General features: G+C 37.4%; 2 protein-coding genes across 3 annotated transcripts in view; one reads left to right on the forward strand and one right to left on the reverse strand.

The window, feature by feature from the left end:
• Positions 1-240: 240 nt before the first annotated feature.
• ARG1 (arginase 1) lies at positions 241-11,381 on the forward strand. Its single transcript, XM_004044682.3, has 8 exons — positions 241-354; positions 3,677-3,749; positions 6,146-6,320; positions 8,277-8,436; positions 9,661-9,755; positions 10,104-10,208; positions 10,407-10,543; positions 10,795-11,381. Exons 1-8 carry the CDS (start codon positions 298-300, stop codon positions 10,959-10,961), a joined length of 969 nt encoding a protein of 322 aa, XP_004044730.1. The 5' UTR covers positions 241-297; the 3' UTR covers positions 10,962-11,381.
• A 2,411-nt stretch (positions 11,382-13,792) lies between these two features.
• Positions 13,793-15,783, reverse strand: part of MED23 (mediator complex subunit 23) — a 42,672-nt gene continuing 40,681 nt past the window's right edge. For both annotated transcript variants that reach the window (XM_019029796.3, XM_019029795.3), the window contains one exon: positions 13,793-14,892. In XM_019029796.3, the coding sequence (XP_018885341.1) occupies positions 14,725-14,892 (168 nt within the window). In that variant the 3' untranslated portion in view covers positions 13,793-14,724. The remainder of the gene's footprint in view (positions 14,893-15,783) is intronic.

Genomic DNA, 15,783 nt, shown 5'->3' on the forward strand with positions numbered 1-15,783 from the left:
GAACATGAATAATTGTCACTTGATTAGAGACCTAGACTCAGAGTTAGGTTACTCCATGTATGAAGTAACCCCATATAGTTACTTCATACATGGAGTAACCATATAGTTACTCCATGTATGAAAAATTGCAAGACTGTTGACTGTCATTCTTTGGTTTAGTGGGTGGAGCCAGCTGTCCTCATTAGAATAAAGGTTGTTTATTCACCCCAAGTATAAATGGAAAAAAAAGATGCGCCCTCTGTCACTGAGGGTTGACTGACTGGAGAGCTCAAGTGCAGCAAAGAGAAGTGTCAGAGCATGAGCGCCAAGTCCAGAACCATCGGGATTATTGGAGCTCCTTTCTCAAAGGGACAGGTAAGGAAAAAAGTCTTTCTTTGAATTCCTGGAATTGAGTTGAAAATTTTGGACTTCAAAATTTGTAAGGTGCTATTGTCTAGTTAGTTCAGTTTTCTGATACAATCTGGCCAGGAAATGCATATTTTAAAGTCCTCTCACCATTTTCCAACATTGTATAATTATAGTCACATATCCACTTACTTTTGTGGCCCGTGATCTCAGCCAAGGCTAAATTCATTTGAACCTACAGAATGTTTTCTCATATATTTTAGGAGAAAATATTTTTCTTTGAATTGAAATGGACTCTTTCTGCATTGTAGCTACTCATTTAGGTTTAGTTGCTCTTGTTGTTTTTGATGTTACTGTGTGTATATAGAGGAAGAGAGAATTTTAAGAAATACATTTGTTTAGTTATATAATTAATGCCTAGAAAAATTTAATAGTTTGGTGGTAACCTTCAGACTTCTTATAATTTGGATAACCTAAATATTATTGTTTCATGCAACTTTGTGAATAATTCATGTTATGTTAGGGTTTTAATGTTTCTATGAAACTGTTCATTCATGGACTAGGTAGAATCCTTTATGTGCCTCACTTGGAAGGGGGAAAAAAGAACAAAAAAAGAAAGAAAATCCTACTGCGGGATGGCAACTCTAAAAGGATTTTAATGGATTTATGAAACTCCCAGACTTCCTTACAGCCACCAGCTGTGAATCCACACATGCCAGCAACATTGAATACACTTTTTTTTCTGCCTGGGCACACTTATTCTAGTAAAGAGAGTGTGATGACAGAACACCTTAGACTTCAACACGCATCTGTGCTTAAAGAGGATAAAAAACAAAGAACAAAATCAAACAAGACAATGTATGAGTTGAAACTACTAAGGTTGATTTTCTCCAGGTTTCTCAGGATCTGGGCAGCGTTTTGCTTCGTCTTAATTTGGAACCCTTGCTGTGTACTCTGACTTTTTACTGCAAAACAAATTGAGAGAGGCCAGAGGTTAGAGGCCCAAACTGCATTTGGACTGTCAGTAAATACTACTTTGCTTCCCCTGGAAATCCTCCAAATGTCTCTCCCAAACACAGGGACATTTTGCTGACACAGAAGTGTTCCTTTTAAAATCCACACTGTTCTCACCCACTCTTGAACAGGTTATAATAAATATATAATTTAAAAACCTTACAAAAGGGAAGCAAGTGTCCTCCTTCTACCACCCTCCTCCCATTAAAACATGGTCATGAGAATGGAGTTCATTTTCTCATGATTGTAAGGACTAAAAGAGAGAGATTTTTTACACTAAGTCATAGAGTAGAGAGGATAAAATGGCCAACACATAAGTATTTGTCCTCACCTAAAGGAGGTACAAGTTTGACAAATAAGCAAAAGGAAAGGATTAGAGGGCAGATGACTAAAATCTTGAGTCTGAGAAAGGGCTTCATCCCTGTCTCACCTCCTTGAAAGGCTTGCAAGGCAGCGAACAAACAATAAGGTAGGTATTATTTTTACCTTACAGTTGGGTTAAAAAAAGGCTCAGAGAGGTTTGGTAATATGCTCAACGTCACACAGCCTTGACTGCATAATTCCAGACAAGATAATCTGATTCCAATGCCTATGCCCTTGATTTGCACTGGTGTCTCTTCAGACTATTCAACTCCAAAGGTGACCTTATACTTGTGGCCATTTAGGGATTGGGCCCAGCTTAGAAAGTCGGTGGAGCTGGCAAAGCAATTTCCAAAGTGGGCAGATAGAGCAAGCAAGAGGAAAGCCCAATCATGAGAAGCCATTTGAATAAAACAAATAAAAAAGAATTCTAGAAAATTTAATGGCTGTGTTATAGCAAATATAGTGTCAACTAAGGGGTCTATGAGCTTTGTTCTAAAATATGAAAGGGAGAAGGGTAAAAAAGCCAAGGAGTTTTATCAAACTGAGGATTGAGTATCTACTATATGTCAGCTCTACACTACAAAATATAGTGCCCCACATGTAAAGCAAGCTGGACTGAAATCTAACAATGAGGAAAAGACAAAAACAGACACAAAACTAAAGGCAAAACATGAACCAAGCAGCACCCTATTGGGGTTGAAAGAAGGAGAAATCATGTTTACTTGATTGGGGAGAGGGAGGTGTGTCAAGCAAAAAGGGAGTAAAGAAGCAAAATGTGTCAGGCAGAGGATAGGGTGGGTCCCTTGCTGCCAGGGACAGGAATTTAACATCAAGGATTTGCCTGGCACCCAGGGCAAGTCTTCTGTTCCTTTGAATGGGGAAAAAATACTTGCTTACTTTGATGCCACAGCCCCAATCCTAAAGATAGACACACGTGTCTTTTAACACATTGTCTCATCTGACAACATGTAATAAGCTTCTGCATCTAAAAGCTCTGTTGGAAATTAAAATCAGCAAGATACAGAAAGGAACTGTGCCTTTAGACCTCTAATTGTTCAGGGGACTGAGGAAGACTTGCCCCTTGGAGGAAGAGTGTTAGTTTCCCTAATGTCAAAACGGCAAGGGTAGAACTTCCCATCTACTGTTAAGCAGGCCAAAACTTGAAATTACTGGGTTGGTCTTTGTTTGTAGTTTTCAGCTCCCAGGTGATGACGTTTTCTGTTGCCTGCTTTCTCCCCAAGAGCTCTAGCTTACTTATGTGAGTACATGCACGTAGGTCTCTTTCCTGTCACACTCTTTCGATGCTTTTGCCCAATCGTTCCCTTGGTTTGCAGAGTTTCTCCATCACTCTGTCTTGTTTTCCTAACTACCTACTCATGTCGCAAGACTCAGCTTAAACAGCATTTATGTCTTGCAGCCTTTACTGACACACCCTGTCCCCGACAGTGTTAAGGGCATCCTGTTTTTGTTACTAGGACATTTTATATCATCACTGAAGCAGCTATGTATTGTAACTGGGGTTAAATGCCCATATCTCCTATCAGCTTATGAGGGACTCAAAGTCAAAAGCCTTTTCATTATTGGATCTCATCTACCAGACTGCTTTTGCACAAACTACGTGTTCACTGTGTTGATAACATGGTTTGACGGGAAGAGGGGATGCAGGTTTTGGAATCCAAAGACCTGAATATGAACATAGGCTCTGCCACTTATTAGCTGTGTGCCAGTCTGAAATCCATATAACCTTTGTGATTCTAGTTCTTTCTATTTGGCATAAAAGTCATTCAGTCTACCTTGCTGTGAAGATTAAAAGAGATGATGTAAATTCCTGGCTCTGTAGGAGCTCAAAAAATGATAGTTACAGTTCAACTGATTAAATAATGAAAAGGGTTCCTGCTGTGAGCATCTGATGGTCATGATAATGTCTGAAGTACTTTATTTTTTAATTGTTCAGCCACGAGGAGGGGTGGAAGAAGGCCCTACAGTATTGAGAAAGGCTGGTCTGCTTGAGAAACTTAAAGAACAAGGTAATTTTTAAGTTGAAAAATGATCAGCCTGATTTCCTCCCCACTCTGAAGGAAAGAGCAGGCCCCTGTGAACCTGGAGTGTGTCTGGAATATTTACATCAGAATTGCGGTACTGGTTATAACCCGAGAAACACATCCTACAAAAGCAGCAGGGCATGGGGAGAATGCTCAGGAAGCATTGCTGGATGTACAACCTCACTCAGATATTTTGTCTTTCCAGCAAACTACGGTATAAGATAAATTGTGTGTGCAAGAACGGGGGTTGGGGTGGATGGTAGGGGAGCTGGGGGAACAGCAAATGGAAGGCAAGATGCAGCAGGAAGTATGCTACTAGCAAGAGGACCCCTATTTGTGAAATAAAATAAAATAAAATAAAACAAAACAGTAATAATGATAATAACAACAGCACCTAGTGTGGGCGCAGTGTGTATATATACATACATATACATAAGCATGCAAATGCAAATTTACATATATTTTTAAAGTATGGGCTCAATTTTCTGTTACCTTTACATATAAGATTCTGATAAAGTGTTGGTCAGGATGTGGAGCAACTAGAACTCTCATATATTTCTGATGGGAATGCAAATGATACAGCCACTTTGAAAGTAGATGGGCAGTTTCTCAGGTAAACATATATTTACATTTTGACCCAGCAGTTCTACTCCTGGGTGCAGAGAAGTACAACTATAAACATTCAAGTACAAGTCTTTGTGTGGATATGTTTTCACTTGTCTTGGGTAAGAGATTTGTACTTTAATGTTTGGGGGCAGCCATATTTATAATAACCAAAAAATGGAAACAGCAAAATGCCCATCAACTGGTAGATGGTTAAACAAAAAGTGTCACATCCATGCAACGAGATAGTATTCAACAATAAAAAGGAATGGACTGGTCGGGCACGGTGGCTGAGGCCTGTAATCCTATCACTTTGGGAAGCCAAGGTGGGTGGACTGTCTGAGCTCAGGAGTTCGAGACCAGCCTGGGCAACACAGTGAAACCCCTTCTCTAGTAAAAATACCAAAAAAATAGCTGGGCGTGGTGGCATGAGCCTGTAGTCCCAGCTACTTGGGAGGCTGAGGCAGGAGAATGGCTTGAACCCGGAGGCAGAGGTTGCAGTGAGCTGAGATTGCGCCACTGCACTCCAACCTGGGCGACAGAGCGAGACTCCATCTCCAAAAAAAAAAAAAAAAGAAAAAGGAATGGACCGCAAACACAGGCAAAAACATGGTAGATCTCAAAAGCAGCATGATAAGACAAGAAAGACTACATGTTGTATGATTCCACTGATATGACATTCTGGAAAGACAAAAGCATAGCAAAAGAAAACAGATCAGCAGTTCCTGGGGTTGGGGGCAAGAATTACCTCTAAAGGGGCAGGATGGAATTTTTCAAACTCATTGACCCGCACACTTAAAATGAGTGAGTTTTAGTGAACAAGAATTACACTTCGTAAATCTTTAAAAAAAAAAAAAAAAAAAAAGACAAATACAGACACCCAGTAGAGAACAGAATGCTTGGGTAATGGACTTGTCCCTTAACTGACAAGCATAATTTGGTCACGTGTTGTATCAGGTGAAATTTCTTGGAGGCGTTACTAAATCAGATTCACACAGACATGTAACAAATACCATATTTAATGGCCAATTAGTTCAGAACACCGAACTGATGCCATATCACAGTTTTACATGAAACTCTCTACTTTTCAAGCCTAATTCAAGGCCTTTTAGGGAGCACACCCAGTCCTTAGGAATTTGGGGTTACCTGCAATTTTTCCTTACTAAAAAGAATAACTAAAAAGCTTTATTTCTGAAGCTTCCAAAGTGTTAGGCGCAGTGCTAAGTACATATTCACATATTCTTATTTATTTATGATAATACCACTATGAGGCAGGTTCAATGGATATTTTGTGTGTCTGTGTGTGTGTGTATCTCTAGATGAAAATACACCAGTGCTTTCTAAATTTTCTGAGAATACATATATATACCGATATATATGTATTTAATTATTATCAAAATGAAGCATGCTTACTATAGAAAGGTAAAAAGCACATAAGCAGAGAGAGACAGAGAGACAGAGACAGAGACAGTGACATTCCCTATTAAGCCCAAACCAGAAGATTATCACTGTTATATTTTGGTGTCCAGTTTAACTGGATGGATTCAAGAAGTGTTCACTGAGAGCCCAGTATACAGCTGCACCAGTGTGTGGTATTGGTAACATGACGTCAAGCAAAAGCAGACATGGGTCTACCTTCCCAAGATTTACAGACCTTTCAGGTTTTTCCTTTGCTTATACTTGTGAATATATGCCTATTTTATACAATTGAGATCATCCTACACAGACTGATTTATAATCTACTTTTTAATTTAGTAACTCAAAACTTTTAATTTTAGAGTGTGATGTGAAGGATTATGGGGACCTGCCCTTTGCTGACATCCCTAATGACAGTCCCTTTCAAATTGTGAAGAATCCAAGGTCTGTGGGAAAAGCAAGCGAGCAGCTGGCTGGCAAGGTGGCAGAAGTCAAGAAGAACGGAAGAATCAGCCTGGTGCTGGGCGGAGACCACAGGTCTTGTTGAATAACTGTGTCTATGGGAATCTGGCACAACGGAAGTGTAACCAAGGCCATAAGAAGAGAGAAAATATAGAAATATAGACAGAAAAGCATTGACCTATATTTTATATCAAATTTTCTGCCTTTAAAAAAATTTTATAGGTTACTTTTATTATAGAAACAGACTTCGCTCAATTTGAAGTGTTACAATATCTGTATTTTGACCTAATACAGCAGAAAATGTATGAAATATGAATGGATTTCATCTAAATATTCATCACAAGCTTACATTTCTAAATAAGTATGTGAGGCAATTCATAGCTTATTTGTTCTTAATTGCCGATAATATATACAACTCATATAGGTCAACAATTTCAAAGTATGTGTTTTTCATTATAAAAGTAATGATCATAACATTTTTGAAAGCATCAGACACACACACACAAGAAAAAAAAATGTGGTAATTGTACTTCTCTAGCAACCATTTCAACCAGAATTGAAAATCTGGCACATTTCTTTCATGGCATCTTTTTTTTCCTTGTACATGATGACTTTGTTTAACGTGTGTGTGTGTGTATGTGTGTGTGTGAGAGAGAGAGAGAGAGAGACAGATGTCTATGTTGTGTTCTCACTCTACAGTGCAAATTTCCTTGTTGCTTCATGGGATGTGCATAAGCATCATAAGCATCAGTTTTTTAATTGCTGCATGATTTTTCATCAAGGGGTTACATCGCTATATATGTACATATTGTGGCATATTCAGGTTGCATTATAATTTTCACCATTACAAATAATGTGGCAAAGACGATTTTTGTGCATGAGCCTTTTTAAATATTTACTCCCAAGGCCTAGGATAATTTTACCAGAGAGGCCTGATTAGATCTAAAAGTAGAAACACTTCTATGGCTCTTGAGCAGTCAATGACTTCAGGCCTCCTTGGCTTCCTCTTCTAAAGCCAAACTGTCACCAAGGCCTCTGTATCAAAACTGCAATTGGGAAACTGAGGCTCGCTTTCTTTGTTAAGTGGAGAAATTTGTTAAGTGGAAATTTTAGGAATGGCACATGGCAAAAGACAAGAAACCTAAAGGGAAAACAAACGTCACACTGAATAATCCATACCTGAACGTTAAGGCATTATTGCTTCCACTTCGAGAATCTAAAAGCTCGTGATTCTCTGAATGATACTTAAACATTCACAAATGGGAGAATACAGGCATTGTATAGTACTAGCTTGGTGCAAAAGTAATTGCAGTTTTTAAATGGCAAAACCGCAATACTTTTGCACCAACCTAATAAATCCTAACTTTTAACTTCTGTGCAAGATATCATTTATGTCTTCCATTCCAGCAAAATGTCTGGAGCTTGAAGTATTTGGGATGAACTTTGTTCCTGGTTGAGTGGGTAACTAGATGCATTGAATAGAATGAGTGAACACACGCCATACGCTGGCTGAAGAACTTCTGAGTAAGAACATGTAAGAACTTCTGAGTGATGCTCTCAAATTATAAAAGAGCTGGATTTTAAGAAAAATTGAAAGACTTTGTCATAATTCACTTTAGAGAATTAAGTATTTACCAAGAGAGATGAGTGTACAGAAAATGATCCAAATTTAACTCTGAGAATTGAACAGTGTCTCATGCTAAGGAATTTCTTGTGTGGCTAGTATTTTTATACTCATTTATTTTTTTGGCTAAGCTCTAATCGTGGTTTTCTTACAAGGTGGATTTTGGGGAAAAAAATCACAATTTTTTTAGTAATGCAATCGATGTAAATATAACTAGTTAGTGAGCATTAAGTGTAAGTTATGCTTTCTCTATTGTTATAACTAATTGGCATCTCCAATTCAGAACCTATCAGAAATATCAGACACTGTGACTCAAAGGAAAACCAAGTGGGAGCATTGAGTGAATAATATGATGTATGTAGTGACACTGCAAACCTGATGTTCACACAAAATTTTTTCCCCAAAAGTTTGGCAATTGGAAGCATCTCTGGCCATGCCAGGGTCCACCCTGATCTTGGAGTCATCTGGGTGGATGCTCACAGTGATATCAACACTCCGCTGACAACCACAAGTGGAAACTTGCATGGACAACCTGTATCTTTCCTCCTGAAGGAACTAAAAGGAAAGGTAAAAGACTGGTTGGTACTGTAGTGCAACAGAATACTTTTTAGTAGACATTCAGGAGGTGGAAGGGAAATGAGAAACTCCATGTTATCTTATTCTTGGTGTAATCTCAAATCATTTTCTCTGCAGCCACTAAGCAAAGGGTTGGTTGATAAAAGGCAGTGAGGCTCTCTATCTCTGCCTTGCAAACTGACTTAATATATATTTTCTCTGCTAATTCTTAAACTATCCTTTTAGTAGGTGGGGCAGAGAGTAATCATTTATAAACAGGTCAGTGGAGGTTCAGAGGTTAACCAACTTGCCCAAGATATATGCCAAGCCTATAGTGAAGCAAGGGCTAGCACCAGGTCTCCTCATTCCTTCCTCTTTCCACTACATGCCACACAGTTCTGCATTCTTACTGAATAGTCCTTCTATATCATAGAGGCTTTTCAAAAAAGAAATTTTAAAATTTCAGATATAATGGTTTATGAACTAATGTATTTACTGGGAGAAGCACCTATCTAAATCATAAGAGAAAGAACTATCTCCCTGCTCCGTAGAAACTCCTTTTCTAAAAGATGGAAAATAAAATGGCAGATTAAGATTTAATATTACAGCTTATAACTTTGTTGACATGCCATAGTATATCAATAAAAAGTTTTTATTGATATAATTATAATATTTGGTCCTTATGATGATACAAGAGGTTAAAACCTCCTTATGTTAAATGCTCAGAAATAATGTCTTTTGAACTAATGACCAAGGGATGGGTTTATAAACTTGCAAAGTATCTGCCTAGTACATGGGAAAAACTAAACGTCCCGGAGGACAAAGCAGATATCATCATATTATCACGTGAAGAATAGCCAAAGGACAGGTCACAAATTTCCCTCAGCTGCTCTAGGCCATCCTCTGGATTAAGGACTTACTGAGAAAGGGAAGTAAAGAAGGAAGCTACCAAAGTAATGGGAGCACAATCGTTTCTTTATAGAGGAGCCCTGGGAAAGAAGGGCCCAGCAGGAATGGGGCACAAAGTAGGTAAATGCCAAGTGGTTCAAGGCAAAGTCAAAGCAATCAAGGGGAGGCACACATCCTCTTCTTAATTGTGTATTATTTTTACATGATTTCTTCTGTATTTATATTCTAAATATAAGATATACGCAATCCAATATGTGTCTTTACCTTTGAATGTAGGATTTGTTCAAGAGAATCATACATAACCAAGTGAAAACATTGTAATTTTAGATTCCCGATGTGCCAGGATTCTCCTGGGTGACTCCCTGCATATCTGCCAAGGATATTGTGTATATTGGCTTGAGAGACGTGGACCCTGGGGAACAGTAAGCTTATTCCTTGATGTGATTTGCCTCCATTTTTGTCCCTTTGTGTGCTAGATATGCTTTACTGACCAAATCTATGAGAGAAAATTAAACATCAAGACACACACACCCACACACACACACCCACACACATATATTTATATACATGTACATACATATGTATGTATCCAGGCAATTAAATCTCAATTGACTTGCTGTTAAAAATAAATACAAATAAAACTATATTGAGTTAGGTTCATAGAACCTAAATGTTTTATATATTATACTATATTTATATTTCCCTTAAAAGGAGACAGGCAGGCACAGTCAGCCTTATTAATTATAATTATCTTAATTTATCTTTTATAGCTACATTTTGAAAACTCTAGGCATTAAATACTTTTCAATGACTGAAGTGGACAGACTAGGAATTGGCAAGGTGATGGAAGGAACACTCAGCTATCTACTAGGAAGGTAGGATTCTTTTGTGTGTGCACACATGTGTGTGCAACATACAAGGTTGCTACTGACATTAACCAATGTAAGTTATTAATAAAGTCTTTACGTGAAATAATGGGTTGCTACTTTTTATAAAACAAGGTAACAGATTATTTATCTATGAAATGTGAAGCCATCAACCTTAAACTGAAATCCTTTCCCACTTCTTAAAAGAAAGAAAAGGCCAATTCATCTAAGTTTTGATGTTGACGGACTGGACCCATCTTTCACACCAGCTACTGGCACACCAGTCGTGGGAGGTCTGACATACAGAGAAGGTCTCTACATCACAGAAGAAATCTACAAAACAGGTAGTTAACAATCTGAGGGAATAGAGAAGCAAGTGTACACTTGACTAATATATATTTATACCTCCTTGACCTGAAAACCAAGTCCCAGCTGACATTTTCAGAATGTCCATCAGTCACATGATGCAATAACTAAAGTGTTTTCCATCGGTTACTACCTTTTTCTGTTAGTGGATAATCTTTCAAGTCTGTCTGTACTAATTTCAAAATGTCAACTATTTTATAAATTACATTATTACAATTTGTTGTTGTAGGGCTACTCTCAGGATTAGATATAATGGAAGTGAACCCATCCCTGGGGAAGACACCAGAAGAAGTAACTCGAACAGTGAACACAGCAGTAGCAATAACCTTGGCTTGTTTCGGAGTTGCTCGGGAGGGTAATCACAAGCCTATTGACTACCTTAACCCACCTAAGTAAATGTGGAAACATCTGATATAAATCTCATAGTTAATGGCATAATTAGAAAGCTAATCATTTTCTTAAGCATAGAGTTATCCTTCTAAAGATTTGTTCTTTCAGAAAAATGTTTTTCCAATTAGTATAAACTCTACAAATTCCCTCTTGGTGTAAAATTCAAGATGTGGAAATTCTAACTTTTTTGAAATTTAAAAGCTTATATTTTCTAACTTGGCAAAAGACTTATCCTTAGAGAAGCGTACATTGATTTCCAATTAAAAATTTGCTGGCATTAAAAATAAGCACACTTACATAAGCCCCCATACATAGAGTGGGACTCCTGGAATCAGGAGACAAAGCTACCACATGTGGCAAGGTACTATGTGTCCATGTCATTCAAAAAATGTGATTTTTTATAATAAACTCTTTATAACAAGATTATATTGTGTCTACATATTTCTAAATACATGCAATACACACACACACACACACACACACACACACACACACACCCCACATTCATAAATACGTCCTGCTTAAAACTACTAAGTTTTTAATGTTAAAATACAAAACATTTGAAAAGTCACAGTGAAATCAATCATCCCCAAAACACTGTGAGGCCTTGAAGCTATTTAAACTCCCTGGCTCTGGTTTCTTCAACTGTAAAATGGGTAATAATAGGTTTGGGCAATCTCCAAGTTCATTGGGCTAGATGTCCATGTTTTACTTTTTCTAAACCTCAAACATGATTTTGGTTAATATTTTAAAAGCATGGTTGCTATTCAAGTAGCCTTTTGGGAGGTGGAAGATATTCCTGGCTGGATGTGGTGGCTCACACCTGTAATCCCAGCACTTTGGGAGGACAAAGAGCTTGAGTCCAGGAGTTTGTGACCAGCCTGGCAACATGGTGAAACCCCATCACTACAAAAAATACACACACACACACACACACACACACACACACACTAGCTGGGCATGGTGGTGAACATCTGTAGTCCCAGCTACTCAGAAGGCTAAGGCAGGAGGACTGCTTGAGCCCAGGAGATGGAAGTTGCAGTGAGCTCAGATCACGCCACTGCACTCCAGCCTGGGCAACAGAATGAGACCCTGAAAAAAAAAAAAAAAGCCAACCATATTCCCCAAAATCTATTCAGGAGCCACATAAATAATCAAATTGCTAGTTTGTTTTTAATAATTACTAATTCAGCTGAGGATGTCATCTAAAATTACCTATGGCTTCCAACGTTTCACCCTTCACTTACTGCAATTAGTATATCTCATTAGCTATATCCTAAAAACTCATCTTGGCTCTGGAGTGTAGTAAGGAAAACGGAAAAAACAAACCAGAGTAAACGGTAATCAAAACAAGGGAAGCAAAGTTTTTCTCCTCCCAGCAATTTATGTGAAAACCCCAGGGGGTCCTGTAAAAAAGGTAGGCTCCATGAATGGATTTCTCCTGTGTTTTTGTTTTAACAGCTATATAATAAAGAGCCCCTACAATCTGATTTTTCAAATGTAACACAGAATTTAAAAACTGTTACCTCTAACTCCCAGGCCTTTGAAAGATAAACATTTTATTGAATTACTTTTAAATGGGAGCAATTATAATGGATCTCACGCTAAGATATATTCTCTAATACAGTAGCCACATGTGGTCATTTAAAGCTTAATAAAATTAAAAAATTCAGTTCCACATTTCAAATGCTTCCTAGATAAATGTAGCTGCTAACTAGTGTATTGAATAGCACAGGTAAAGAACATTTCCATCATTGCAGAAAGTCATACTGGACAGAGCCACTCTAAACTTACTATTTTCAAAAAGAAAAACTTTTAGGATGTGATAAACATAAAGGCATTTTTTTCCCCTCTGCTGTATTCTAAACCCAAATAAAGTTTTTGTCTTCTATTAGTCTCTGATTAAAAATGTATTTAAAAGCCTATCCAGGGAAATTATATTCCCATGTTTTTAAGCTAGAGAGGGAAAACTGAATTTGTAATAAATTAATTAGAACGTTTATGTCCTTGAGAAAGTGATTATATTGATTTTCATTTCCTCTATTGTTTGTATAATACTAGTGTCACAATTATCCTCATTTTAGGATCAAAAAGCAATAAATGCCTCAAGGCAGCAAGAATACATTGACGCTATGCTAAGATTAACACTTGAAATAATCTCTAGCATTTTTTCTGGGTAATTTTAAGAATGAGTCTGCAGGGGCCAGGCACGGTGGCTCACGCCTGTAATCCCAGCACTTTGGGAGGCCGAGGCGGCGGATCACGAGGTCAGGAGATTGAGACCATCCTGGCTAACACAGTGAAACCCCATCTCTACTAATACTAAAAATACAAAAGATTAGCCGGGCGTGGTGGCAGGCGCCTGTAGTCCCAGCTACTAGGGCGGCTGAGGCAGGAGAATGGCATGAACCCGGGAGGTGGAGCTTGTAGTGAGCCCAGAGTGTGCCACTGCACTCCAGCCTGGGTGACAGAGTGAGACCCCGTCTCAAAAAAAAAAAAAAGAAAAGAGTAAGTCTGCAAAAATTACTTTTACCATTATATAAATTTTTAGCTGGACTTGCATGGCCAGTAATGATTTAGTGATGGCAATAACATGAGCTACAAAGAAAATAAAGTTCTAGGAGGAATGTATTTAGAAATATGAATTTGAAATACAGTTGGTTAAATTCACTAGTTCTTTTTAAAAGAATCTGTAACTCTTCATTCCTAGGCCAATGTCAGTCACCGACTGTAGTGTAGGAACCATAGAGTACCCCATTTCCAACTGACCCCAGCCAGCACACCGCCTGGCACACAGCCGACACTCATTCCAAAGGAGTCATGAAACAATCACACGGTTTATTCATTCAGCAGACTTTACTCATTAGTTTTCAAGTCCTTCACAATGCCAATTCCCCCAAAATTCCCCCAAAATTAACAATGTCTCTCAAAATCCAAGAAATAAAATGTGTACTGTATTTACAAATATAAAATTTAAAAATTTTAAGATTATAAAAATTGAAGAATTACATCATCTGTCAGGTGAGAGTGTCAACCTGCAAAAGCAATTAACTTATTTTTAAAAAAAGAATCAACCATTTAAGCATGATTTTAAGTTCAAGAATTTTCAGATGTTATTTTCTTACATGGCTTCCAACTAATTTTATACAGTAAGTTCAAGTCCATAGCAAAGGTAATAAAACTGCCAGTTGACCTTGATAGAAACTATGGAAATTTATAATAAAATTTCAAGTCGTTTTAAAAAGAATATGAAGCCTTGTTTGCTCCTACAATGCAACAAAATCTAGATTCTTTTTCTTGATATAAATCTCTATTATTCTGAAAATCTACTAAGAGATTTATGTATAAAATATTTGTAATAACTGTTTTACATGTGTGGTGCCTTTAAAATAATATATCTGAAGACTAAATATGTCATTAATAATAAAAAATACAAACAAAAACAACGGCTAGAATAGGAAAGACTGAAAGTCCCAATGACAAAAGTCATTTGATCACAGATACCTCTATGTTCCTACGTAGCTCTAATAAGTTGTTATGAATATGAACAACATGTATCTTACTTGATCTCTTAGAGACAAAAATATAGATAGGGAGATGGGAGTTATAAGGTGTCAACAGATTCATTATTTGAATCAAAATAAAACAATCTGAATATCATCACTACTTCTACTATATCACTACAGTGTGATCACACTCAGATTTAAAAGGTTTGAGTCCACTCTCAAAGACGGATGTATTTCTACTTTCTCCACAGTACAGTCTGGCTTCACTGAGTTACTGGTAAAGACACGGGCACCTGATTAGACTGAGGTGCTGGAGACCCACTGTTCAAGGCTTGTGGAGGCACTGCAGCTGGCTCCATCTTGCTAATGTGTGTGATGAATCGAAGACGAAGTTTTAAAGCTGGTTTTAAGTTACAAATAATCTTCTCTACCTAAGAAATAAAAACACATTAAAACGTACTTTAATCAGAGAATTTCAACTTCTCACATTTAAAGCAGGATTTACACATATCCGGAGACAATAAACTAAGGAGTGTCGTGGGGTAGATGAGAAGTTTCTTAACATGTTCTGTGTTTTAAGAAAAGCAGATACAATGATTTCTTTCTTGCATGAGAAACAATACGTTCTCCCTCACACACACCCCTTATATATTATATATGCATGTCTGTACATGTACCATGTGTATATTCATATATATGCATATACTTACAAAGGCATATACTCACAAAGGCATATACTCATCTAGCTAGCCAGTCATCCCACTACCAAAAGCTAGCAGAGTTTACACTGGAAATTTTATACATCCAACAAGTTGATCATTCTTTTAAAATGCCATCTTTACAGAAGCATGAAGCATAATTATAAAGTTCTTTGAATAACTCATGTTTGCAACATTTATCTATAAAACTAATTATTTTGGTTTTGATTTACACTTGGAATTAACTAAATAATATTAGATCTATTCTTTTGAAAAACACTAAGGAGACAAACACATCAAGTCGTTTCACAGCTTTCTTAGCTTTACTCAAATGCTCTTTGAACTTTTCCTTTCTGTACTCCCTTGTGTTAAAGCTTCTTAGGCCCAAATGTAAAGAATACTTTTTTTAAGAAAACAAACAAATAAACAATTTCTTTTACGGTTTCTCTGCATGTTCTGTGTTGTAACAAAAGCAGATACAATTTCTCTCTTTCTTACATGAGAGAGAACAGGTCAACTCTCTTTGACACTGCTGCTGAGACATAAAGGAGTCAACCTCCTTGGCATCTCAACCTAAAGTACTGGGAGGGGTAGGAGGATGGACTTAACTTTCCCTATCTGTAC

The sequence above is a fragment of the Gorilla gorilla genome, chromosome 5 (genome assembly GCF_029281585.2).
Source record: "Gorilla gorilla gorilla isolate KB3781 chromosome 5, NHGRI_mGorGor1-v2.1_pri, whole genome shotgun sequence".
Classification (NCBI taxonomy): domain Eukaryota; kingdom Metazoa; phylum Chordata; class Mammalia; order Primates; family Hominidae; genus Gorilla; species Gorilla gorilla.

Bases quoted from the DNA above. Each gene is read 5' to 3' on its own strand.
- ARG1 (XM_004044682.3), top strand. From the start codon at position 298: ATGAGCGCCAAGTCCAGAACCATCGGGATTATTGGAGCTCCTTTCTCA. The intron at 8,437-9,660 runs GTAAAAGACTGG...TTGTAATTTTAG, and splicing joins TGAAGGAACTAAAAGGAAAG to ATTCCCGATGTGCCAGGATT. The intron at 9,756-10,103 runs GTAAGCTTATTC...TATCTTTTATAG, and splicing joins GACGTGGACCCTGGGGAACA to CTACATTTTGAAAACTCTAG.